Source organism: Myxozyma melibiosi (genome assembly GCF_037950935.1).
Source record: "Myxozyma melibiosi strain Phaff 52-87 chromosome Unknown BZA70scaffold_8, whole genome shotgun sequence".
NCBI lineage: Eukaryota > Fungi > Ascomycota > Lipomycetes > Lipomycetales > Lipomycetaceae > Myxozyma > Myxozyma melibiosi.
In genome coordinates, this window is record NW_027042922.1 from 99006 (window position 1) to 123376 (window position 24371).

At 54.6% G+C, this 24371-nt stretch overlaps 9 protein-coding genes across 9 annotated transcripts; 5 read left to right on the forward strand and 4 right to left on the reverse strand.

Annotated features, from left to right (window-relative positions):
- The first annotated feature begins 150 nt into the window (after positions 1-150).
- On the forward strand, positions 151-4449 carry BZA70DRAFT_188599 (C2 domain-containing protein). The gene is made up of 5 exons (XM_064910010.1): positions 151-397; positions 491-535; positions 594-1153; positions 1212-3256; positions 3311-4449. Exons 1-5 carry the CDS (start codon positions 266-268, stop codon positions 4309-4311), a joined length of 3783 nt encoding a protein of 1260 aa, XP_064767315.1. The 5' UTR covers positions 151-265; the 3' UTR covers positions 4312-4449.
- Positions 4450-4549: 100 nt separating this feature from the next.
- On the reverse strand, positions 4550-6483 carry BZA70DRAFT_296071 (uncharacterized protein; the record flags this gene model as incomplete). Its single annotated transcript, XM_064914511.1, has 2 exons — positions 4550-6327; positions 6427-6483. 2 exons carry the CDS (start codon positions 6481-6483, stop codon positions 4588-4590), a joined length of 1797 nt encoding a protein of 598 aa, XP_064767316.1. The 3' UTR covers positions 4550-4587.
- Positions 6484-7537: 1054 nt separating this feature from the next.
- Positions 7538-13758, forward strand: BZA70DRAFT_290261 (uncharacterized protein; the record flags this gene model as incomplete). The annotated part of the gene is made up of 4 exons (XM_064914195.1): positions 7538-7660; positions 7721-10429; positions 11143-11545; positions 11603-13758. 4 exons carry the CDS (start codon positions 7538-7540, stop codon positions 13756-13758), a joined length of 5391 nt encoding a protein of 1796 aa, XP_064767317.1.
- A 39-nt stretch (positions 13759-13797) lies between these two features.
- On the reverse strand, positions 13798-18228 carry BZA70DRAFT_249108 (putative chromosome segregation protein SudA). Its single transcript, XM_064910674.1, has 6 exons — positions 17884-18228; positions 17730-17805; positions 17632-17670; positions 17418-17557; positions 15398-17365; positions 13798-15342 (listed from the first exon to the last, which is right to left on the reverse strand). Exons 1-6 carry the CDS (start codon positions 17896-17898, stop codon positions 13942-13944), a joined length of 3639 nt encoding a protein of 1212 aa, XP_064767318.1. The 5' UTR covers positions 17899-18228; the 3' UTR covers positions 13798-13941.
- A 2-nt stretch (positions 18229-18230) lies between these two features.
- On the forward strand, positions 18231-20415 carry BZA70DRAFT_280416 (amidase signature domain-containing protein). Its single transcript, XM_064912948.1, has 2 exons — positions 18231-18826; positions 18882-20415. Exons 1-2 carry the CDS (start codon positions 18312-18314, stop codon positions 20377-20379), a joined length of 2013 nt encoding a protein of 670 aa, XP_064767319.1. The 5' UTR covers positions 18231-18311; the 3' UTR covers positions 20380-20415.
- Positions 20416-21003, reverse strand: BZA70DRAFT_280417 (signal recognition particle 9 kDa protein-domain-containing protein). The gene is made up of 2 exons (XM_064912949.1): positions 20836-21003; positions 20416-20759 (listed from the first exon to the last, which is right to left on the reverse strand). Exons 1-2 carry the CDS (start codon positions 20905-20907, stop codon positions 20547-20549), a joined length of 285 nt encoding a protein of 94 aa, XP_064767320.1. The 5' UTR covers positions 20908-21003; the 3' UTR covers positions 20416-20546.
- A 569-nt stretch (positions 21004-21572) lies between these two features.
- BZA70DRAFT_280421 (mitochondrial import inner membrane translocase subunit tim13) lies at positions 21573-22390 on the forward strand. The gene is made up of 3 exons (XM_064912950.1): positions 21573-21772; positions 21861-21929; positions 22016-22390. Exons 1-3 carry the CDS (start codon positions 21650-21652, stop codon positions 22118-22120), a joined length of 297 nt encoding a protein of 98 aa, XP_064767321.1. The 5' UTR covers positions 21573-21649; the 3' UTR covers positions 22121-22390.
- BZA70DRAFT_280422 (uncharacterized protein) lies at positions 21908-22390 on the reverse strand. Its single transcript, XM_064912951.1, has one exon. The coding sequence runs from the start codon at positions 22381-22383 to the stop codon at positions 22162-22164; it is 222 nt and encodes a 73-aa protein (XP_064767322.1). The 5' UTR covers positions 22384-22390; the 3' UTR covers positions 21908-22161.
- On the forward strand, positions 22364-24178 carry BZA70DRAFT_188767 (WD40-repeat-containing domain protein). Its single transcript, XM_064910012.1, has 5 exons — positions 22364-22689; positions 22744-22825; positions 22876-23205; positions 23261-23291; positions 23348-24178. The coding sequence occupies exons 1-5, from the start codon at positions 22462-22464 to the stop codon at positions 23919-23921; spliced, it is 1245 nt and encodes a 414-aa protein (XP_064767323.1). The 5' UTR covers positions 22364-22461; the 3' UTR covers positions 23922-24178.
- Positions 24179-24371: the final 193 nt, after the last annotated feature.

Sequence of the window (24371 nt, forward strand, 5' to 3'; positions counted from 1 at the left end):
TTGACTGCTGTAGACACTCTCTCTATTATACACATCTACAATAACAACATCTGATACAAATACAAATACAAACAACAATACACAACCAATTGGTATATTTAGACATTACATAAGCATCCGCGCGGCGCGTCATTGGCCGCCCCGATGCAGGGACCAGCGCCGCGTGGACGTGTCACACACACCGCCGTGTTCTAGCTTCCTTCTTCTTCATCCCTTCTCCTCCCGCTCTTCTCTCCGTCACCTCCTCTGCTCGTCCATCGCAACCATGGCTGAGAAACCGGCAAAGAAAAAGATGTTTGGCGGAATTCCCGTCCTCTCGCAGGCCACGAGCGTGGTCTCGGGCACTGTCGGCGCTGCTACTAATGTTGTCGGCGCGGGTGCTGGTCTTGTGGGCAACGTGCGTATTCCTCTTCTGTTTCATCACCATCTTCATTATCATCATCACCATCTTCTTCTTCTTCATCATCAACCCCACTAACACCCCCCCCAGGTCGCCGGAACCGCCCTCGACGTCGCCACCCTCGGCGCTCTCAAGGTACCCCACCCCCTTCCCCCCTCCATCCATCTCCCTATCTAACACACTTCCTCCCCAGACCGAAGAAGACCCCACCGAAACCGACCCTCTCTGGCAAATGCACCGCGAGCCCGAACCCGTCTCCGAAAAAGAAATCGAAGCGAAAAAGAAGCGCAAGCGCACCATGGCCGAAGGCGTCGGCGCCTGGGTCGACGATCTCGCAGAGGACTACGACGACGAGGACTTCCGCGACCGCGTCACCTTCCTCGAGACTTACCTCAAAGACAAGTTCTACGGCGACTGGTACCACAACGCCGCCGTCATCTTCGTCACTTCCTTCTTCTCCTGGCTCGTCGCCAGACTCGGTGGTGGCCTCGTCTGGCTCGTGATCATCTGCGCGTTCACCGCAACCTACTACCGTACCTCAATCATCCGCGTCCGCAACCGCGTCCGCGACGATATCGCCCGCGAGGCCGCCCTCGTCAAGCTTGAGACCGACGCCGAGACCATGGAGTGGCTCAACTCCTTCCTCGTCAAGTTCTGGGCTATCTACCTGCCTTCCCTCAACGATATGGTCATCCAGATTGCCAACCAGAACCTCGCCGGTGTTCCCACCCCAACCCCTATCGATGGTGTCACGTATGTTTTCTTCTTCTCTTAACAATTTTTTCTGCACTTTCTCTAACCACAACTCCAGTCTCTCGCGATTCACCCTTGGATCAAAGCCCCCCCGCATCGACCTCGTCCGCACTTACCCCAAGACCGAGGACGATGTCGTCGTCATGGACTGGGGTTTCTCCTTCACCCCCAACGATACCGCTGATCTCACCTCTCGCCAGCTCAAGAACAAGGTCAACCCGCTCGTTGAGCTCCAGGTCCGTGTCGGAAAGGGAGTCATCTCCAAGAACTTGCCCGTTTTGGTCCAGGACATGGCCTTCAAGGGTTTGATCCAGATCAAGCTCAAGCTCATCACCACTTTCCCCCATATCCAGACCGCGAGCATCTCGTTCTTGCGCCAGCCATACTTCGACTTTGTTCTCAAGCCCATCGGTGGTGAGACTCTCGGATTCGACATCAACTTCATCCCCGGTCTCGATGGCTTCATCAAGTCCATGGTCCACGATAACCTCGGCCCCATGCTTTACGACCCCAACTCCTTCTCCCTCAACGTCGAGCAGATGCTTGCCGGCAACCCCGCCGACGCTGCCATCGGTGTCCTCGCCGTCACCGCCTACAACGGTCGCAACCTCCGTGGCTCTGACGCTATCGGCAACACCGTCGATCCTTACATCAAGTTCTTGCTCGGCAGCCAGGGTGAGGTCGGTCGTACCTCCATCAAGTCCGACACCAGCAACCCGCGCTGGAACGAGACCAAGTTCTTCCTCGTGCGCTCGCTCACCGATCCTCTCATCATGGAGGTCATTGACTTCAACGACGTCCGTAAGGACAAGAAGATCGGCGAGGTCACTTTCCCCATCGAGAGACTCGACGCCGAGCCCGAGGTCGAGAACCAGGTCGGCAAGGTCGTCCACAACGGCAAGGAGCGCGGCGATGTCATCTTCGACGCCCGCTTCTTCCCCATCCTCGGCGGCAAGACCCTCGAGGACGGCACCGTCGAGCCCCCTCCTCAGCTCAACACCGGTATCATGCGATTCACTTTCCACCAGGCCAAGGATCTCGGCAAGGCCGCCAAGAAGGGCTTTGCTTCCGGCGGTCTCAACCCGTTCGCCAAGTACTACCTCGACGGAAAGCTCATCCACACCACTCGCATGCTCAAGCGTACCAACGATCCCGTCTGGGACGAGGCTAAGGAGGTGCTCATTACCAACAAGACTTCGGCTATGATCAGGGTTGTTGTCTCCGACGACAAGGATCTGAGCGGATCGTCCGACATCTGCAGCTACCAGATCTCGCTCGAGGAGCTCTTGACCGAGAACGAGAAGGCCAACGACTGGTTCTCCCTCAGCCCTGCGGGCGCCAAGTGCCGTCTTTCGGCTCAGTGGAAGCCTGTTGCTGTCAAGGGTATCTCTGGATCGGGCGGCTACGTCAAGCCCATCGGTGTCATGCGATTCCACCTCAAGAAGGCCACTGACTTGAGAAACCTCGAGACTGTTGGAAAGGTTGACCCGTACGTGCGCGCCATGGTCAGCAACTACGCAAAGAACCGGACTGTTACCATCCACGGCGATCTCAACCCCGAGTGGGACGAGGTCATCTACGCTACTATCACCTCCGAGAAGGAGAAGATCGCGCTCGAGGTCATGGACTCCGAGAGCAGCGGAAAGGACCGATCGCTCGGCCTGGTCACCCTGAACGGCCAGGACTTTATCAAGAAGAACGAGAAGGGCGAGTTCGTTGAGTACATCGACCCCACCGAGCGCTCGGCTGCTCTTACGATGTCCGGCCGCGCTCCCAAGGGTACTCTCTTCTACACTGCTTCGTTCTTCCCCATCCTCGGAATCATGGATCCTGATGACATTGCTGCTGAGGAGAAGGCAAAGAAGGAGGCTGAGGAGGCCGAGGCCAAGCTTACCCCCGAGGAGCGCAAGAAGCGCGACGAGGAGGCTGCTAAGAAGGCCGCGGAGGAGGCGAAGAAGGCTGCTGAGGAGGCCAAGAAGGCACCCACCACTGTCACCAACGGCGTCGCTCCTAACGGTGCCGAAGCTGCTGCTGTGGTCACCGCCGAGGAGCCCAAGGAGCCTGAGTTGATCCGCATGGACAAGGACGAGGTTCTCAAGCATGGTGAGTATTTTTTTTAGGTTTATTTCTGAACGGACCACGCTAACAATTTAATAGACTCTGGATTGATTGTCTTCAAGATCATCGAGGGATCGTTCTCCAAGAACGAGGTTTTCGTGCAGGTCTTCTTTGATGACTTCCTTTTCCCCTCATATGTGAGTGGCCGCACTCACGGCAGAAAGGCCAAGTTCGAGGAAGTCGGCGACGGCTTCATTCGCGAGCTTGAGTGGTCCAAGATCCACATCCGGGTCACCACCAAGGAGCAATCTACTCGCGACGACACCGAGGGCGTTATTGCGTCGACCACTGGATCTACGCTTGCGCACCTGAAGTCTGGCTACGCGACCCCTGTCAAGATCGCGCTGCAGAGCAAGGAGCCTGGTATGCCCAACGATCTCTCGATGAGCTTCAAGTTCAACCCGATCATCATGGCGCTTGACCCCATGGAGTCGCACATCAACCAGGGATTCCTCAAGGTCACCCTCGTTGACGCGACCAACCTGCCTGCTGCTGACCGCCGCGGCAAGTCGGACCCGTACTGCGTGTTTGAGATGAACGGCGAGAAGGTGTACAAGTCGCAGGTCATTAAGAAGACGCTGAACCCGTCCTACAACGAGTCGTTTGAGTGCTCGGTCCCGAGCCGCACTAAGGCGCAGTTCGTCTGCAACGTGTTTGACTGGGACATGGGTCCGGCTGAGGACGATTTCCTCGGCAAGGGTCTGATCGACGTCGTGCATCTCGAGCCGATGGAGACCGCCGAGCAAATCATCACGCTCGACGGAAAGTCCGGCCAGGTCCGTGTGATTGTGCAGTTCCGACCCGAGTACGTCATGCGCGCTACAGTCGGCACCGCTGCTCTGAACGGCACGCTTGCCGTTCCCGGCAAGGTCATTTCGGCTCCTATCAAGGGCGTCGGTTTTGCGGCGGGAGGAGTCGTGAAGGGTGCGTCGTTCTTCCGACATGGATTCAAATCGTCCAAGGATAAGAACGGCAGCTTGGCTGATGACGCTGCGAGCATGCGAAGCGGCCGAACGACGAGTAAAAAGAGTGTGAAATAGTCTGTGTGTTTTCAGTATATTTGTTTGTTGATGTTCTGTGTGATTTATAGTTGATTTATTGATTTGCTTGTTAAAGCAAACTGTATTTTTGTGTATCTGCCTTTGATATTCTCTTATATATAAAATCTTTTTTTGGCATTTTGTATTTACTCAGTAGTTTTAAAAGTGTATTTCTACGTTTTTGATTATTTTACAAGCGAAAAAATACATTTTGTGTTTGTAGCCAGACAAGAAAGTAGAGCAGACCGGCATAAAGTCCAAACAGAAACAAGAGCGTTAATCAAAGAGGAGATAGCTCCATTTCAAAAGTTGCGCAGCAGCAGCGTTTGCAGAATTCGCAGTGGCAGCAGCAGGATCGGTAGTAGAAGACGAGGAGGAGGAGGAAGGAGAGGAGATGACGGACTGGATGCGTTCGAGCAGGAGATTTGCGGCGAGGCGTTTTGCTGCAAACGCGCGGAGATCTTCAGATTGTGCGAATTGCGCTGTGTTTTTGAATGCATTTGCGCGGGCGCAGAGGGTGGATGGGGAAGAGGAGGAGGAGGGGGAGGAGAGGTGGATGCCTAGTAGACACCATATTTCTGGGTTTGTGGGGTCGACTTTTGATGCGCAGCGGAGGAATTTGATGACTTGCTCGGTGGTGGAGAGGGAGGGGATCAGGTCTTTGTGAAGGCGGAGGAGGCCGATCAAGTGTACGGCTGCCGAGACATCGATGAACTGCTGCTGGGGCGGAGGAAGCACGTCTTCAGAAGGCGGGGGCGAGGGAGGTGGCGAGACCGCGGGGATCGAGAACGAGTTGTGGAGGACGGTGATGAGGTCTTGGCTGCGGTCGGTGTTGTAGAGGAAGTGGGCGAAGCGGTCTAGGAAGAGGGCGTTGGATGAGAAGCGCGGGTAGGCGGAGGCGAAGATGTCAGATGCGGTGGCGAGGTCGCCTTGTTTGAACGCGAGGAGGGCGAGTTCTGCGACCGGTGCGGGGAAGTTCGCGTCGAGCGCGATCGCGGCTTCGAGATCGGCTTTGGCGCGGACGAGGTGGGTGCGTGGGATCGAGAACGTGGACGAGGAGGGTGAGCTCTGAGAGGGCGCGGGGTGCAGACGTAGGTATGCGCGGTGGAAGTGCGGGAGGGACGATTGCGGATCGAGGCTGATTGCGTCGAGGAAGTCGTCGGATCCTGGATCATGGAGATGGACTGCGCGGGCGACAAGTGCGCGAACCGAGGGTTCGATCGCGATGCTTTCGGAAATGAGAGCTAGGAACTCTGGTCGCTTCGCGGGTGCTGCTTGATCAGCTGCTGGCGACGGGCAGGTGATTGTGAGTTTCTGTAGATGCGCAGCCAATTCGAGAGACGCGGCTTTCACTTTTGATGAAGAGACGGGGTCGCGCGCAAGAGTGAGGAATGTGGGTATTGAAGCTGAGATTGAGGCGTGAGAGCCTGAGAGAAGGAGACGGGCGGCAATGTTGAATTTCAAGGAGTTGTCTGCGATGGTGGGGTCGGGAAGCAGAAGGGAAGAAGCAGAAGAATCAGAGTCAAAATCGATGGCGTAGGCGCTAAAGTAGCGAGCTACAGCCACCATCGGAGCAAGAGTGTCTGGCCCTGTGACGAACTCGGGATTGAGCATTGTGCGCGAAAGCAGCAGAGCCGAGGTTTTGATAAAACCGGGTCTCGAGAGATGATTGCGGACGTAGAGCGCGTAGTAGTCTGCGACGGCGTCGACGAAGCGGCCGACCATGCGGTAAGCCATTGCTCGGGCGTGCAGCGCTACGTTCTCGGCTTGGCTGCTGATATTCTTGTCGTCGAGAGCGATGTCGGCGTCAGAAAGTGCGGCTTCATAGTCTTGCAGAGCCAGGTGTGCGAGCGCGCGGCTGGCGAGGATGAGAGATGGCGCGGAGGAGTGGGGAAGGGCGTGGTTGAGAAGAGAAAGTGCTTGTTTAGAGTCAGAAGTTGGTGTTGTCAGACAGAGGTTCGCGAGACGGTAATCGTAGTCGGAGATCTTTTGGAGATGGGTGCGGTCGCGGGAATGCTGCGAATATCAGCCAGTGTAGAGACAGAGTAGGAGCAGAGTGAAGCAGAAGCAGAGCAGAAAACAGAAGCAGAAGCAGAATCAAGACAGAGTAGATACAATTGAAGCAGTGGCAGAACTCCAGTCCGAGGACCGGTACACGAGCGGAAGGTCCATTTTGGGTATTTTGTGGATCGCAGATGAGATGCGACCAAGATCAAGGCAGGCTGATCAGATGAGGTGCACGTGATTGAGTATTTTGTAAGTCATGACTAATAAACACAGCGGGAATCTATAAATACCAGTACGTATATACGGACTGAGCAGTAATATTTGGATATAAAATGAATGTGGAAGATGACTATAGCGAGTTAATACAGAAAATACTCACAAAATCAGACCGTGGAAGCTGCTCAGATGCGTCGCCATCGTCCGGGGCGGAGGCTCAGCGTCGGGATGAGTTTTTAGTTTAAAGCATCTCATCGGACCCCACTTTGGCCTCTGTTTTGTTTTTGTTTCCCGTTTCGCTGTTTGTAATTGTAATTGTATTTCTATTTGTATTTGCTTCTCTTTTCTACATTATTCTCTTCTTCTTCTGCTGCTGCAGAACATCCGCCTTCCTCGCCTCTTCCGGGTCGTCGCTCGGTGCTCGTCCATCTCATCACCTTCGACATCCTTCTCACTATCATCCTCTCCTCCTCCTCCTCACCTTCTCTCTGCTCATCTTCTTCTCAATCTGGAGTCATCAACAGCCTGCGCCATCTGCTGCCTCACCGCTCTGTCGCTCTCGACTCCGTCATCCGACCTTGCTGAAGCGTACGTGCCTTGTTCCCTTCGTCCGCTCAGATCATCCCCATCCCCCATCACATCCTAATCCCTTCTCCCCCAGACCCCTGCACTTCCAGCAGCAACGATAGCGAACCCAGCTGAACGTCCGGCCGCCGTCGCGCGCCACCATCGCGCGGTCAGGCGTCCGACTTCCTCCAGATCTCGCCATCTTCGCTCCTCTCTTTCCTCGTCCTCCACCCTCTCTTCCTCCTCTTCCTCCTCTTCCTCCTCTTCCTCCTCTTCCTCGTCCTCATCAGCATCAAATGCAAACTCGTCATCAAATTCCTCCTCCTCATCTTCTGCCGCCTCAAAAACAGTATCGGTACCCTACACCGGCGCTCCATCCTTCAAGTCCCATGTCCCCGCGCGCCCCTCGCCATTAGCGACGCACGACCAGAATGGCATGCCGCTCGAGATCTGGGATCGGCTGCGCTCGTTCCCTCTCTTTGCTGACGCGCCCGATGGGTTTCTAATGGCGATCGCCCGAAAGCTCCGACCTCAGTTTTTCTCGCCTCAGGAATACATTGTATGTTCCAGCTCGTGTTCTGTCCTTTTAGTTTACCTGCTGACCATCTTCTCCGTATAGCTCACAGAGGGCGAGGATGCTCGCGCCATGTACTGGATCGTGCGCGGCGCCGTCGTCGTCACCTCGCGCGACGGTGAATCAGTCTACGCCGAACTCTCCCCCGGCGCATTCTTCGGCGAGATTGGAATTCTCTTCAACCGTCCGCGGACAGCGTCGATCCTCGCGCGGACAAAGTGCATGGTCGTCGTACTCACTGGCGAGGCGCTGAGTAAAGTCTTGCCACAGTTTCCTGAGATTGAGCGAGCGATCAGAGAAGAAGCTCAGGAACGACTGAATTTGCTTGCGAAACAAAAGGCTCTGGAGAATAACAGCAACAGCAACAACAGCAACAACAATAATAGCAATAACAGCGGGGCCGGCAGCGGAGGAATTAGCGGCGTCGGCAGTACAGATGTCAGCACTCTTGGCTCACTTCAAGCAACTACGGAAGACGAACTGCCGAGTATACAGGGAGAGACGCCGAACTCTCGAATCGCAATCCGAGATCTATTACGCGAACTGCCGCTGTTTGCGACGCTTCCAGCAGATATGCTGCACACACTTGCACTCTCAGTCGAACCGAAGCGATATTCGCCATTCGAATACATCATACGACAGGATCGACCAGGCCGCGAACTGTTTTTCGTCGTCGCGGGCGAAGTCGAGGTCATTGACGAGCGTACGCAGCAGACGATTGCCCGGCTACCAAAGGGATCACACTTCGGAGAAGTTACGTTTTTGTCCTTGGCTGAGAACCGGACTGCGTCGGTGCGGTCTGTGAATATGGTCGATTGTCTTGTGCTTACAAACTCCGCGCTTCAGAGCGTGGTCGGCCAGTTTCCAGAAGTGTTGAGGGGAATCGAGCAGACTGCGCGCGAGCGGATGATGTCGTCGCCTTCTTTGTTGTCGGGCAGAGCGCATGGTAGTTCAGTTGGAACGATGGCTACAATCACCGAAGAGCTACAAAGCGGTGATGTGACTGCAGCCTCGACAGCAGCACAAGATGATGTTCCGATCGCTGCTTCTGATGAGGTCGAGAAGCCACTTGACCCGGATCCGTTTTCACACACATCCGACCATCTCGATGGAGTGGGCGAAGACGCGCTCTCACTTTCAGTGCCGCTAATAAACGGCAACGAGCTTCTTTCTACCGGTACGATCAACCAGTTGGATCTGGCAATAGATCCAGCGACTCTGCACTCGGATGGTTCGGCCCTGCAGGAGTCGTCGAGTAGTTCTGGGCCGTCATCTTCAGCATCATCATCTTCTTCGTCTTCCTCCTCGAGACCTCCAAGCCCCAGTCAGGATCTGATTGGATGCGGACGCCGACGAAAACGTGCGAGACGGGGCGCGAATGGAGCAGAAGCGCATCATCGCGAACATGCACGGCCACGACGGACACGAGATTCCACCGATGCGGATGAAAACGAAACAAAAGAAGGCGACGATTACGATGCCGGTGTGTCATCATCTATCGTTGACGACATTTCGCAAATGGATCTGCAACAGATGGCATGGGCTGCTGCAGCTAAGCGCGCAGAGATTGCTGCAGGCGAAAAGTTCCCCGACACGGTTCTGGTGTGTGTACTGAAACGAATGCCGTTGAAGACGTTGATGCGTTTGCAGCGCGTGAATCGGCACTGGCTCGAGCTTATCCGGTCCGATGAACGGATACTGCGGACTCTTGATTTACGAGAGTACAATACGTCAATCTACGACAACTCTATCGGGCAGATTGCGAGTTTTGTTGGCCAGCGACCAAGGGTTGTCGATATCTCAAACTGTTTCCATCTCTCGGACGCCGGGTTCGCACAGCTTGTATCCACGATCGGCCGCGACATTCGGTGCTTCAGGATGCGGAGCGTGTGGGAAGTCAGCGGGCTTGCGATAATGGAGCTGACAGTGCCGGCGATCGCGCGCACGCTTGAAGAAATCGATCTGTCGAATTGTCGAAAAGTAGGCGACGCGACGCTTGCGCGGGTTGTGGGATGGGTCGTGCCTGATTCTGCGAGCCGGATACCGGGGGCGCCGCCTGCCGGGACGATTGTCGGGTGTCCAAAGTTGAAACGCATATCGCTGAGTTACTGCAAGCATATCACGGATAAGAGTATGCACCATCTTGCGATGCACGCGAGTGACAGACTCGAGGCGCTCGATCTCACGCGGTGTACGACTGTGACCGATGTTGGATTCGGGTACTGGTCGCAGCGCGTGTTTCCTCGTCTACGACGGCTGTGTTTGGCAGATTGCACGTTCCTGACAGATAAAGCGATAGTATCGCTTGCTGCGGCAGCAAAAGCGCTTGAAGAGCTCGATCTGTCGTTCTGCTGCGCGCTGAGCGATGTGAGCGTTGAAGTGCTTTCACTAGGATGCCCGCATCTGAAGAGTCTAAACCTAGGCTTTTGCGGCAGCGCGGTGTCGGACGCGAGTCTGCGTGCTGTCGCGCGGCATTTGATTGAGCTGCGAGTGCTGAGCGTCCGCGGGTGCGTGCGCGTGACGAACGCGGGCGTGGAAGCGATCGGGAGCGGGTGCGTCCGTCTGGAAACGCTTGATCTGAGTCAGTGCCGGAACGTGTACTGCGATGCGCATCCACTGGATGCGATGACGGCGATCAAGGACGAGAGCAGCAGCCGCGCGGGCGCCAATGAGGAGAAGCCGGTTGAGATGCGCGCGGGGGGCAGCGGGAGGACAAAGACGTATGGATATGGCTGCGGATTGTGGAAGGGGAAAGTACGTGTTATATTTTGATGTGTATGTAAAACAATTGTATGATTCTTGTTGCCTATCTCGGTTGAAGATGTAGCTGTGTAGTTGTGAACGGGAATTGCGGGAGTTGCCGTCTCGGCGGACGAGTACCGGGACGAGAACTGGAGGTGCAGACAGTAGCCATCGTTAGTAAGAATGCATCTTTGTTCAAGTGTGTATATTGCTTTTCATAAGTCAAACTATTATTTCCTCTTTATCCAAACAAGAATACCCAGAAACATAATCAACAAACACCCCAAACACCAAAATAAGATTCCCAAAAAGGCAAACTTCGAGAGCCGCAGAAGATGCAATCGCGGCAGGCTCCGAGCATATCCACATCAGCGTTTTATGCGTTTACGCCATATAAGTATAATGACTGCGGACACACGCGGAGGATTCCGCGGCTCCCTCCTGGATTTTGCCAGCCCACGCGCAGTTCTCGTTCTCAAGACGGGTCAAAATAGCGAGAGAGGAGTGGATTTGCGACCGGAAAGGTTGAAGTTGGTATAAGAAAGTAGAGAACACTCGGAAAAGGAAGAATTGGCAGCGCGGATGGAGGGAAGTAGTCGAAGTAGCAGTCCGCCTGCAAAGAAGCGAAAGAGTACTCGGACTGGCCAGGTATCTGTCTCCTTCATCACCATTCTCTATCAATAGCTACTACGCGAGAACAGCAGACTGATTGGTTAACGTTCTAGGCCTGTGACCGCTGCAAAGCACGAAAGATAAAATGCAACGCGACAACCGGCGCCTGCACGCCCTGTTCGCTCGCCCGCGTCGCCTGCACAAACACCGACCTCAACTCCCGCAAACCCCTTCCTCGAGGATACGTCGAGATGATCGAGCAACAGGTGTCGACTCTCAAAGCGCGCGTGGCTGAGCTTGAGGAGGAGGCAATGACTCGTCAGCAGCAACGACCGCAGACGTCGTCGCGGGGGTCAGATAGTCGGGCGCAACCTGTTCTGCCGTCGATCGAGACGCTTACGAGTGGGACTATGGCGGCGAAGAAGAGCACGGGAACGAGGCTGCCGCTGTATGTCGGTGAACGAATTACCTCGGCGGGGCAGGGTATCGGAGCCTGGGACGAGGCTACGTTGTCCAGTACGTTCGCTTTATACCTTTTTCTACAATCTACATCGCTCTAACTATCTTTTCTAGTCGTCGGTATTCGCCTTAGTTTACGCGACTTGGCTCCAAACGATTTGGGAAATACAAACCTGTTCCAGATATATTCGACCCCGAAGCCCGCCAAAATGGAGCTTCCGCCCTACGAAGAAGCCAAAGTGTATCTTGATTCGTTTCTCGCGGTCGTACATCCCGTCATCCCAGTCCTTTCCAAATCCTGGATCACAAACGAAATCTCCCGACTGTACTCCGACGACGCATACACGCCCACCCCGCAGACTGCCGTCATCGTCAACATGGTCTTTGCAATCATCACCTCCTCGATCGATCTCTACCAGCGCAAGATGGACAAAAACCGGGAAAACTATACCCCGCTCTCGGAAACTTTCTATCGCCGTATATTCCCATACTTTGCCGACCTCGACCACGATCCCGATCTCAGCTCGATCCAAGCCCTCGTGCTTGTCCTTGTCTTCCTTCGCCCATCGCCAAGACCGCAGGCGTCATGGGCTCTTGCGCGAATGGCAATGACGCTCTCGATCCAGCTTGGCTTGCACCGTGAGAATATCCAGGCCGAGGGGCCGTTGCAAGGCAGCAATCTGTCTATTCGCGAGCAGCAATTGCGCAAGCGCGTGTTTTGGAGCTTGTTTTCGCTGGAATGCTCGTTGGCGAATAAACTTGGTCGGCCGCATGCGCTCGGTCATCGGAGCTATGATACTGAGTTGCCTATCGCTGTTGATGATGAGTACTTGGTTGGTGGGAATCAAGTAGTCGAAGCGGATGGCTCTGGCGATACCGGTGGCGGTGCAGCTGCTGCTGGTAATGGAAACGGTAGTAATGGTCATGAAACCTATACAAATCCGCCGGGTAGCGCACCCAGCGGTAGCTGCTCGTTTCTGCCCGCGCTTGCGCTTTTCGGCTTGACAAAGATCTCGAGCAGTGTATACTCCACTTTCTACGTGGTCAAAAAGCCCACGCCGGAAGAGTACGAACGCAAAGTGCTAGAGTTCGAGGCCGAGCTTGCGAAATGGAAAGCGCAGCTCCCTGATAACCTTACCTGGAAACCATCCGACTCCACCCGCGGACTGTCCGACAAGCGGTGCGCGGGAATTATGTGGCTGACCTGCAACGAGCTACATCTGTTTATCAGACATCCGTCGGGCTCGACCTCAAACAACCCTGCTTTCAACGAGACATCCCGCGAGATGTGCGTCGGCATCGCGCGCGAGCTTTTGCACACGATGAACGATCTCATGAAAATCAACCACGTCGAGTCGACATGGTTCAACATCAGCATCCTGCTCACTTCGCTCTTCACGATCCTCTACGGCGCGTGGGTCGATCAGCGCACGAACGCGGACGAGATCGGGCGCGTGAAGGAAGATGTCTCGGTCACGCTCGCGATCTTGGACGAGGTCGCGACCGCGCTGGGCACGGATCCGGCGCATAATCGTATGCGGGATATTGTTTCCTCGCTCTCGAACGATACGATTAGGAAACTTGAGGATCGCTGTAATGGACGGTACTACGGTCAGCAACAACAGCAGGATCACCATCAACAACAACAACAGCAGCAGCAGCAGCAGCAGCAGCATGAGCAAGGGTTTATACAGCATCCAACGTATCAGAACGTGCTGAAACCACAACAGCCTCAGATTGACCACGGCCAACCAGCGTCAGGACACCCATCAGCTCATTATCCGACCTACCCAAGCTCTGCCCCAGCAGATTCGCAGCCGTATCTCTGGCAGACCGCCGTCGCGGTCGCGGCGTCTGCGCAGCCCAACCCCGTCGCGACGCCTTCGAAGCCGCTCCCGCAATCGTTCGATCGTGCACAGCAACAGCAGCAGCAGCAACCGCTAGCATCTCAACCTTTTGCGCATCCCCAACAACCACTACAGCAATCGTGGCAGGATTACATATACTCTGAAATGGCGCGGATGGACCAGATCCGCACGCATTACGCCCAGGCACCCCAGCAGCAGCATCCGCTTCTCCATCAACTGCATCCGCACCACCACCACCATCAGCCTCAGCAACATGGCGTGATTGGCTCGAATCCGGCGGATAACCCGCTCGTGATTGCTGCGTCGGTGGTGCAGGCGAGCGAGGAGGCTGCCGCTGCCGCTGCTGCTGCTGCTGCGGCGGCGGGGCGGAATTCTGGATCGGGGACGCAGCAGCAGTACTGATTTTGGGAGATCTAGGAAACATTTATGAAAATTTTGATAGCATTACATTCATATATTAGCTTACACACTTCGATCAACCCAGAAGACACGCGAAAACAAAACAAAACAAACAAGCAAACAAGTAAGCAAGACTAAAAAAGCAACCACACAAATACGATACCCTAAAGCCACAAAAGTAAACCACTACCGAGTCTGCTCGCCCTCGACAAAAGTGAGTGCGTTCTCTCTCGTGATGGACGCGATACTCGAGATCTTGTTATTGAACAAGACGCCATAAAACTTATCCGCGACATAAATCATTTCGTTCCTGAACGTCGTGCAGATAAACTGTCCGCCACTGCCGCCTTCCTTTGCGCCCTCGCTCGCGAGCTCTTTAATCATCGCCGCAACAGCGGTGCGGTACTGCGCATCCAGATTCGCGTCGATCTCGTCAAAGAGGTAGAACGGCGCGGGGTCGCATTGCTGGATTGCAAAGATGAGCGCGAGCGCGCACAGGGATTTCTGGCCGCCGGAGAGCTGCTCGATGCGTTGCTGCTCGTCCGATTTCGAGTTGAACGAGACCGAGATGGCAACGCCGACATAGTTCTCGACAGAGTCCTTGTCGTTCGAATCTTCCTCGTCCGAGGACATGTCGTCGTCGTCGGCGTTGGCCTTTGCGGATGCAAGGTCGGTTCGGCGCTGCATGATCAGACGGCCGCGGCCGGCCGGGACTAGTTTTTCAAAAATCTCGGCGAAGCCCTTTGAGACTTGTTTGAAAGTCCGCTCGATTGCCTCGTCCTTGTGACGGTCGAGGACTTCAATCAACTCCTCGATCGAAGCAAGCGACACGTCGAGCTCCTGTCTTCGCGCAAGCAGGCCGTCGCGCTGCTTTGTGAAACTGGTGTACTGCTCAAACGCCTTCTTGTTTATATGACTGAACTTTTTGAGCTCTTCCGTCAGCTTGTGCAGACGCTTCAAGACCGTGTCGGACTTCATCTGCGAGTACTTGTCAAACGCTTCCTCCGGCAACGCGCCCAGGTCGCGAATCTTGCGATTCAACTCCTCTTTCCGCTGTAGCAGGATTCCGCGCTTCGCCATCGCGCGCTCCAGACCCTTTTGCTCGCGCTCGATGCCCTTGACGTCCTCGACCTGCTGGCTCTGCAGATTCGCGACCTCGCTCTCGCGTCCAGACAATTCAGATTCAAGCTCCTCGACCTCGTTCTCAAGCTCCTCAATTTTTTGCGCATTCGTCGCGATACCGGAAATCACACTCTCCAGCGCGCTCTCGAGCTCTTCCACGCCGCGCGACCCGCTCGCAATATTATGCTCCAAGATCTCGCCGCGCAGCTGATCGCGCTGCATGTAGAGGACCTGGCGGAGGTCGAGCTCGAGGAGAACTTTCTCCTGCTCAAGTTCAGCGCGGACGTTAGAGAGCTCGGCGTCGCGCGCACGCAGGACCTGGATCTCCTGTGTGAGCGTCGCGAGAGTACGAGTTTCCTCCGCGTTGAGGTTTTTGTCGAATTTGGAGCGGAGCTCGGCAGTTAAGGTCGAAAGTTGGACTTCGAGACTGTCGAGGTTTGTCACTGTGCTCTCGAGCATTTGTTTCTGCATCATTGTTAGTGAATTCTCAAATAGGAAATTAGAGGACAGAAAGATTTACCGTCGACGAGATATTCTCCTGCAGAGCGCTCTCGGTAGCGTTGTTATTCCGCAAACTATCGCGAACGTCACCCAAGCTCATAATCAGCTGCTGGCGCTGCTGCTCAAGCTTCTTGCCATTTCCGACTGTCTGCGTGACTTCCTGATCCTTCTTCTCAATCTCCTTCGTGATCTGTGCTGCGTGCGCCCGCAGGGTTTCATACGACTCGCGCCAGAATCTCAGGTTCTTCACCGCGTCAATACGAGACCGCTTCGAGTCATGGTAACCTCCGGTCAAAACTCCTTTCTTATTTGCCTGGTCTCCCTGAAGAGTGATCGCGTTGAGGCCGTGTGAGCGAGCGTACTGCGAGCTGGCGTCGAGGTTCCAGCAGATAATTGTTTTTGAGAAAACATGCTCGATCGCCTTGGCGTGTTCAGGCGCATACCGCAGCTTTGCGATAAGCGGGATGACCTCGTCGGACTCGGGGTAGTTCACGGGCTTTGATCGTAGTCGGTTGAGCGGCATAAAAGTGACGCGACCGAGTCGCTCTCGCGTCAGGGTATCCATCAGTATCGTGGCCGTGGCGTCGGTGTCGACTACGACGTGGAACAAACTCGTGCCGCCGGTGACCTCGACCGCCGTCTTGTACTTGTCGTCGACCTCAAAGAGCTCGCAGAGCGGACCGTAGACGCCGGTGAGGTTCATCGTCTTTGTAATCTGCCTCACTGCCGCGAGGCCCTGGCTCGTCGCGCGGTCCATCGTGCTTGAGAAAGTACGTTCGGCGCGCTCGAGCTCGTCGCGTGCACCTTCGCTTGCCGATTTCGCCTTTGCGTCCTCACGCCAGAGTGCCTTGCGCTCGTCCAAAAGTGCGTCGCGCTGACGCTTTTGCTCAGTCTGCTGGGCCTGGATATCATCCAGTCGGCCCTGAGAGGACTCCAGAGTCGCTCGCGCTTCATTAATTGCCGATCGAGCATTCTCCAACTGCGTAGTCAGCTCTTCCAGCTGAGTCTGCAGGCCGTCGCGGATGCTCTCTCTCTGGGAAATTGTTGATTTGATGTCGTCTATCTCCTTGCGAAGCCATTTGTCGCGATCGGCTTTCGTCGAAAACTGAGCGTTTCGGCCCTGCTTGGCGTAGAGCCGCTGCTGGGCTTCAGTGGCCTGCGACAGCTGTCGCTTGACTTCAGTCTCTTGCTGCCGAGCAGCTTCGAAAGACGGAGTGAGTTCCTCGAGTCGCGCCTCCTTGGTTGTAATCTGCGCAAGCACAGACTCCAGATCGGCCTGGCGCTTTGCGGTCGCACGGGCAGAATCCTCCTCGTTATCGCGCGCGTCCTTGAGTTCAAGCTCGAGCTGCGCTTGCGTGCGCATCAGGTCAGTACGCTCTTCTTCTAGCTGTGCGTAGTCTGAAGTGACGAGCGTCATCTTCTGCTTGAGCGCCGAGATTTCGTTTTCTAGATTCTGGATCGCCTGGTCGCGCTGTGCGAAAAGTGCCATGCGGTCGTTATTTGAGTTTGAGTTGCGCACTCGGTCTTCCTCAAGTTGCTCAAGATGCATGTTGATCTCGGATAGCTCGCGGTCTTGGAGCGTGTATTCGAGGCAGCGGCGCTCGCGCTCTTTCTCCTGGTACTCGCGAAGCTCGTCCTTTTCAGCGTCGAGCTCGCCGAGCCGGTCGTCGAGGAACTGCAGCAAGTCGTCAATCTCCTTGCGACGCGCTGACGAGTCGGTGATGACTTTCAAAGACTCTGTGCGACGCGTCTCGTACACCTGCGTGCCGGCGACTTCCTTGAGCAACGCAAGACGTTCGGCGTCCTTTGCGTTTGTGAGCGCGGTGATTCGGCCTTGCGGAACGATGTAGTACGGGTTTGCGCGCGAGAAACCGGCAGACTCGAGGAGGTTCATGACGTCGGCTTTGCTGGCGGATTTGCGGTCGAGAGAGTACTCGTCTTTCTTGAGACCGATCGTTCTGCGCAGCGCGACTTCTGGATGTCCGGTCTGGGAGAGCTATTAGTCAAGCACTTGTAGAATATCAGAGTAGAATACATACAGGGAATCTGTTGTCTGAGTTGTCAAAGATGATTTCAACGTAGGCGCTCATGACGGCAGTGCCAGAGCCCTCGTGAAGAAGAGCCTGGCGCTCTTCTCGCGACATGTGCGTGTACGCGTCACTCAGCACGAACCGAATAGCTGTGGATTTGATGTTAGCTCAAAGCTTGAAAAGAATCAATCAAGTTTTAAATAATTAGTTCAGTAAAACATACCAGCAAAGAAATTACTCTTTCCCGAACCATTACGACCGACTATTCGAGAGTGTTAGCAGATGCTTCTCCAGGTCCTGGAAGATCGATCTAGCGCTCACCAATGACATTATGTCCTGGACTAAACGGATCGGTGACTGTCTGGTCTTTGTAAGACTTAAAGCCTTGAATTACGAGCTGTATGAGTGAAGAGGCAAGGTTAGTATTAAAGATCCGGTAGGTTGCAAAAAGAAGCAGGAGCAAAGGGAAACGCGCCTGTTTGATGTGCATCTGTTACTGCTCGGTGCCGATGGCTCCTGAATACTAAATTCAATCACTATCAACAAATAAATAGCACCAAGAGACTTGCTCGAATGGCCTGAGTGAAAACCAGCAAAGAAAACCAGACGCGTTGCTCGTGGAGGAAGTGTTGATGGGAGACAGGTTCGAGCGAGGCGCAAAACGCGTCCAAAAGCCGCCCGCACCAATCTCGCGTTTGTGGCATAATCGCACAAACAATTACTGCATATACATAGTCCGGGTAACAGTTACCCGGAGACCGCCGGCGACTCAGCTTGGACGCTATCGATAAGCTCTGTTCGCTTGATCGATACGCTGCCCTTCCCCAGTCTGCTTCTGGACCCTGTGCTGCTGTGCCTCGTTCACGACTGTTTTACTGGATCAAACCGATACAGTATAGAATCATGGCTCCTCTTACTCTAGCTCCCGCCCAGCCGATGGCGTTCGCAATGCCTGAAGGCCGCACGGCGCTGGTCGTTATCGATATGCAGAAGGACTTCCTTCTGAAGGGAGGCTACGGCTTCCTGCAATGCCCTTCCGAAAAGGTCTTTGAGAAGGTCTCGTCTGTTATTGAGCCTACTGCAAAGGCAATTGCTGCTGCGCGCAAGCTGGGACTCCATGTGATCCACACGCGCGAGGGACATGTCGAGGATCTCTCGGATTGCCCGCCGACGAAGCGGATGCGGCAGCAGATGACCAACCCGGAGAGACATAAGCTTGTCATTGGCACTGATGGACCTATGGGACGTCTGTTGGTGCGCGGATCGGACGGACATGATATTGTGGATGATGTGAAGCCTCTGAAGGACGAGCCTGTGCTCGATAAGCCTGGCAAGGGATCTTTCTATAACACTGATTTCCACCAGATGCTCGTCAGCCGAGGAATCACTCATATCATGCTGGCTGGTGTCACCACCGAGTACGTGCTTTTTCTACTTATCACTAGCTGTATGTACTAACCATAAGATCAACAGATGCTGCGTGGCCACCACTTTCAGAGAGGCCAACGACCACGGCTTCGAGACCTGTGTGCTCACCGACTGCACGAGTGGCTTCGACAACCAGATCGTCGACGCATCAATGAAGCACTTTTGCGCATTCGATGGTCTGCTTGGATACACGTGCTCTTCGCAGCCATTGCTCGATCTCGCGGCTACGGTGACCGTGCCGCAGTCGGTCGCGGCTGAGTACGATATCTCGATTGCGTCGCTGCGCGCCGCGTACCGGTCTGGCAAGCTCGCGCCTACGAAGGTCGTTGACTACATCTACGAGCAGATTTTGAAGCCTGACGCGGCGGCTGTGTTCAAGACTGTGATTGACAAAGCCGAGGCGCTCAAGACTCTTCCCGAGGCCGGCGTGGAAGCGAGTTTCGCCGACATGCCGTACTTTTATGGAATCCCGTTCACCGTCAGCGAGAGCTTTGATATCGAAAACTCGAGCCTAGTCAAGGCTCTGCTCAAGGCCGGAGCAATTCTGATTGGCACTACTAAAATTGAGGCTTCAGGAGCGGGTCTGTTTGCGACCGCGGAAGTGACGAGCGAGTATAGCTCGGAGTACGTCGCGGGTGGGTACAGCTACGGATCTGCGCTCGCGATCGCAAAGGGGCTTGGGTCGTTCTCTCTCGCGCTTGATACGGACGGGTCGGCGCGTGTGCCGGTGGCGTTCAACGGTGTGGTGGGCTATAATGTGACCAAGGGTCTGCTGCCGTCCGATCATGTTGCCAAGTTTTGCCCGTCGATTGACTCGATTTCGATAATTGCGACGACGGTGCACGACGCCCGCGTTGTCTTTGCCGAAATGCGGCACCAGGACCTGGCGAACCCGTACTCTGCTCCGGACAGATATATCCCGATCAAGTCGATCGACTTCCGCGGGCCAAAGGAAGGTGGGTTCAGATTCGCTGTGCCGGATGATCTCTCGTTGGTGTCGGAAGAGTACAAGACTGCGTTTTCAGCGTTTGTTGAAAAGGCAAAGAGCGTTGGTGGAACGCTTGTGCCGATGGATCTCAGCTCGCTCGCAAAGGCGACCAATGTTGTGGGTCCGATCATTGACACCGAGCGGGTTGCGTTCGGCGCAAAGAGCAGCGGTGACAGCGAGGTTTTGGGGAAGATCTACGACGCCACCGTGTCCTCTGCCTCGTCCTTGTCGGCGGTGAAGGTGATGCAGGAGATGGCTGCCCTGCGCGCGCTCAAGACCGAGCTCTACCTCAAGTTTGAAGGCGCGGCGGGCGTGGACGTGCTTCTGATGCCTACGGTGCCGTATCAGCCACTTGCGAGCAGCGTGGCGTCGGACCCGGTGCGCGTGAACAGCGAGCTGGGAACGTTCACGAAAGTGACTAATGTGTTTGAGATGTGCGCGGTCAGCGTGAAAGCGGGCGAGACGGGGCCGTTGAAGCTGCCGTTTGGAGGAATGATTGTCGCGCCCATGGGCATGGATGGACGGATGTTGGATATCGCGGAGCTTTTTGCATGAGGGGAGGTATAAATGAGAATTGTAGAAGATGTGGGGTGATAATGATTTGGATTGATAGCAATTACTCTTGCTAGAGCAATATGATGATGACATTAACTTGAAGATATCGTACACCGCCTCTATAGAAGAAGTAGAAGAAATGGAAAAAAAAGAAGAAAAGGAAAGAACTACTCTGTAGCGGTAGCAAGTAACTCAGCCCCAGAGGCAAGACCGGCCTGAACCTGAGCTAAGCCAGCGAGTGCGCGCAGGATGCGGTTGAGTTCATTGACCTTGCGGGTGCGCAGACGGAAGCATGCGCCGGAGACGGGGTCGAATGTTTTGACGGCGAGAGAGCCCCGTTTTGTTTTCTTGTCTGTGTTGTAGGAGTAGGAGATTTTGGTCTGTGATCAGGGTGATTGTGGTTAGTAAAGCAGAGAAGAAGACGAGGGTGGGGGGAGAAGACAGAGGGGAGGTTACAGTCGTTGGCCGGGCCTGCAGGAGGAGGGTGGACTGCTGGATAAACACTGTGGCAGAAGAAGTAGCCGGCATTGTCGCGGTATACAGATTCTCTGAAAAGAAGCAGCTCTTGCTATTTTCTGCTATCTTCTGTGGTTGATGCCGGCGATATCAAAGAATCGCAAAGCCGCTGAGGAAAAGAGTTGAAGATTTAGAGTTTTATGTGATTACCCGGCCTTTAACCGTCACGATGGTTTGCATTTCAGCCATTTTTAGTATCTCGGCGGAACCCAGCAGCAGCGGGCAGGTCTGACCGAGGGCGGAGGATAGAAAGAGGCTAAAAGCTGCTGAAGGTGATGATATATTTGAGAAAAGGTGTCTTCGGAGTGGTCTTTTCTGACCCGGGGGCGAAAGGTACGGCTGCAGCGAGCTGGTCTGTGTGGGTTCGCTCGTCTTGGAGCCGAGGCGTCAAAAGGAGCAGGCGAGAAAAAGTGAATTTGGTGAACCCAACCGGATGGCACGGCTGACTGTTTCTTCTTATAGAAGCTTGCCACCGGGGGTGGTCCGGTGTAGGAAGAGGAAGTAGGGAAGTAGTGGTAGTTGTAGGGTGTTAGTAGTATCTGTAGGGTTTCAGGTGGGCAGCCCTGTTGGCGTAACTGCAGCGTACGCTTGCGGACTTGTAGCCATAAACGCAGCGAGCAATGAGCTGACGTAGAGAAATTCGTGAATACCGTCAGACTCCGTTGCTCTTGGTATTAAAACAGCTCTTGTATTCACAAAGACTTGCGCTTTCTGTCTGAAGAAACAAAGAAGAAGAAACGAAAAGTGGTGAAAAATGGCATTCGGATTCGGAAAGAAGGAAGAAAGCGTACCTTCGACCTCTGCTGAGATCAAGGCGAACCTGCAGCAGCAGGTGACGCAGGAGATTCGCACTGCGCAGGCCGCTACTCTAATCAGCGTGAGTTGTGATTCTGTTCTTTAGAGTATTTGGAGCTGTGAGAAGAGGTTGGAGTTGGTTGCTGACGGGTTTGGTTTGGGTTGTGTAGAAGGTGACGAAGAGCTGCTATGATCTTTGCATTGTGAATCCTCAGTCTACTCTGACTGCTGCTGATCAGGTATGTGGATATTCTCCTTCATATTCGAGGAATTAAGCGCGATTTTTTATACTATTATCCAGATTGAGCTGACCAGCTGTGTTTAGGACTGCATCAACAAATGCGCGGGAAAATACATGCAGGCGTTCAACGTCGTGTCGAAGGAGTACGTCGGCCGGGTGCAGGCTGAGCGACACCGAGGGAATATCTAGATTCTACAGTGGTAGGAATATCTAATTGGGTTTATGGGGATTTATGGGAAAGAGACGATTGCAGAATAGTGGATGATGGAAAAGAGAAGAAGGTTGTATATAGAATTTGGTTTATTTCGTGAGCTCATGGCTGCGTGTAGTATAATGAAACTGAAGAGGTTATTGTTATAAAATAGTAAAAAAGGCAATGAATAAGTACTATCATAGCATATTATTGTTACTAACTGTAAGAAGTAGAGAAAGATACAGCTGTTCATAATCATATCCAAGTTCAGTCCTCCTCAAGCCGCATCGATTTAAAGATCAGACTAAATCCACAACCACACTCACCAAGCACCCCAATGGCCACACACACAACCACGGCGTTTCTATACGCGATCCAGCCAGCGTACTACGACGTGATTTCTGAAGTATCCAGGGGAGCTACTCAGAAGGATCAGTTTTGGGTGTGGATCACGACGACCGCGGACGGAGGGACAAAGTATGGGTCGGTGGATGTGTATCGCGTAGGCGGAACTGTCGAGCTGAGAGGGATCGATGGGTTTGAGGTGCTTGAGTATAATGATAAAGTGCGTTTTTATTGTTTTTGCTTATTTTATTTGAGATTGCTAACAGCTGTGCAGATGATTCGGATTGCGTGCAATGAACTGGGTGTCAAGAGCATTGAATTTAGAAATCCGACGTCTACAATTACGACAAAATCGAGTGAGTATTCACTGATTCAAAGAAACAAACAAACCTCTAACAATATCAAGCTATCTCCGGCTTCGACATATCGCCATCCTCGAATCTCTACGCAGTCGGCTCCTCCTCCGGCACCATCGCGCTCTCGACACAATCTCCGCCTCAGAACGGCACAGGTCCGACGGCCACATCAGAAGAGCTGACGAGAACGCTCGAGGGGCATTTTGCATATACCACCTGCGTGAAGTTTTTCCCGTCGGGAAAGGTGCTGCTGAGTTGTGGAGGCGATATGTTGATCAAGTTGTGGAATATCGCGGACGGCGAGTGCGCGAGGACGTTTGTAGGGCACAAGGCGGCTGTCGTGGATCTGGCGATGGTTGGGAGAGGACGGAATTTCTTATGTATGTGCGCTTTGCTTACTTAGGGCCAGGGATTGGTGCTAACTGTGGGTTATAGCTGCATCGGCGGATAGGACGGTGAAGCTGTGGTAAGTGAACAGAGATAGGAGAAGAGATCGTGAAGAGGCTAACAGGACCGACACAGGGAGTGCGCGTCAGGCGAATGTGCACATACGTTCGAGCACCCGACGGCCGCCACCGCGCCAACAAAAGTCACAGTGACGACGAGGCAGGACGGGATCGTGCGGGCGGCCGAGAATGCGCTAGAGTTTGAGACCGAGGACAAGATGGCGGTGGTAGGGTTTGACAATGGTGACGTAGTCCTGTATGGCATGTCGACGAAGGACGTGCTCGCGGTGGTGGGTGCTCCTGCGGCCGAGGCGGGTGTCGTCGGCCTCGACCTGAGCGAGGACGGGACCGAGCTGGTGGTGGGACGCGCGCACAGCGTTGAACGGTGGGACCTGCAGGGCGATCTGGCGGGGCCGGCGCAGCGGGTGGAGACGGCCGGGGAGGTTGTCGGGCTCGCCGTGATCGGAGACGGGGTCGCGCTGGCGATGCGCGAGGGCGGGTCGATGGTTGTGAGCCGCGAAGGCGCGGTCGAGTGGGTCGCAGCCGCCTCCGCGGTGGCCGAGAGCCAGGCCGAGGGCGTCGCGGTGCGCGGCCATCGCGGGGTGTTTGTTGCGCAGCGCGACGGGCAGCTGCTTCGGTACCGGGGGTGAGCAGGGCAGAGTTGTGGAAGTTCCCGAATAGGAAGATGCCCAAAGAAGCAAGACAGAGCCGAAAGCGGCAAAACCCTGAGCGGGCTAATGCAGGAACGGGGCGCACGTGGTGACGCGGGTCAGGAAGCGGAGGATCAGGGGCCGGGTCAGCGAAGGGAGCGGGTACCCCTTTTTGGGACAGGGTGCACGGGTCAGAACTCAGCTCCACTGCGCCAAAACATCTTCGCAGTCGCAAACGCAGAACTCGGATTCCTCTGCTTTCCGTTGTTTGTTTCTGCGTGTTTTGTTTCTTTTCTGGTTTATTTCTTGTTTGCGGATTGGTTTTGTTTATTGTTTATGTTTCTTCTCTTGCTCGACAGCTCTTTCTCTCTTTCTTTGATGCCGTCGTGCTCTTAGGCCTCTTCTAGCCCTCCGCGTTCTCATTCTAGGCCCTCCGCCGTCCATTCTTTT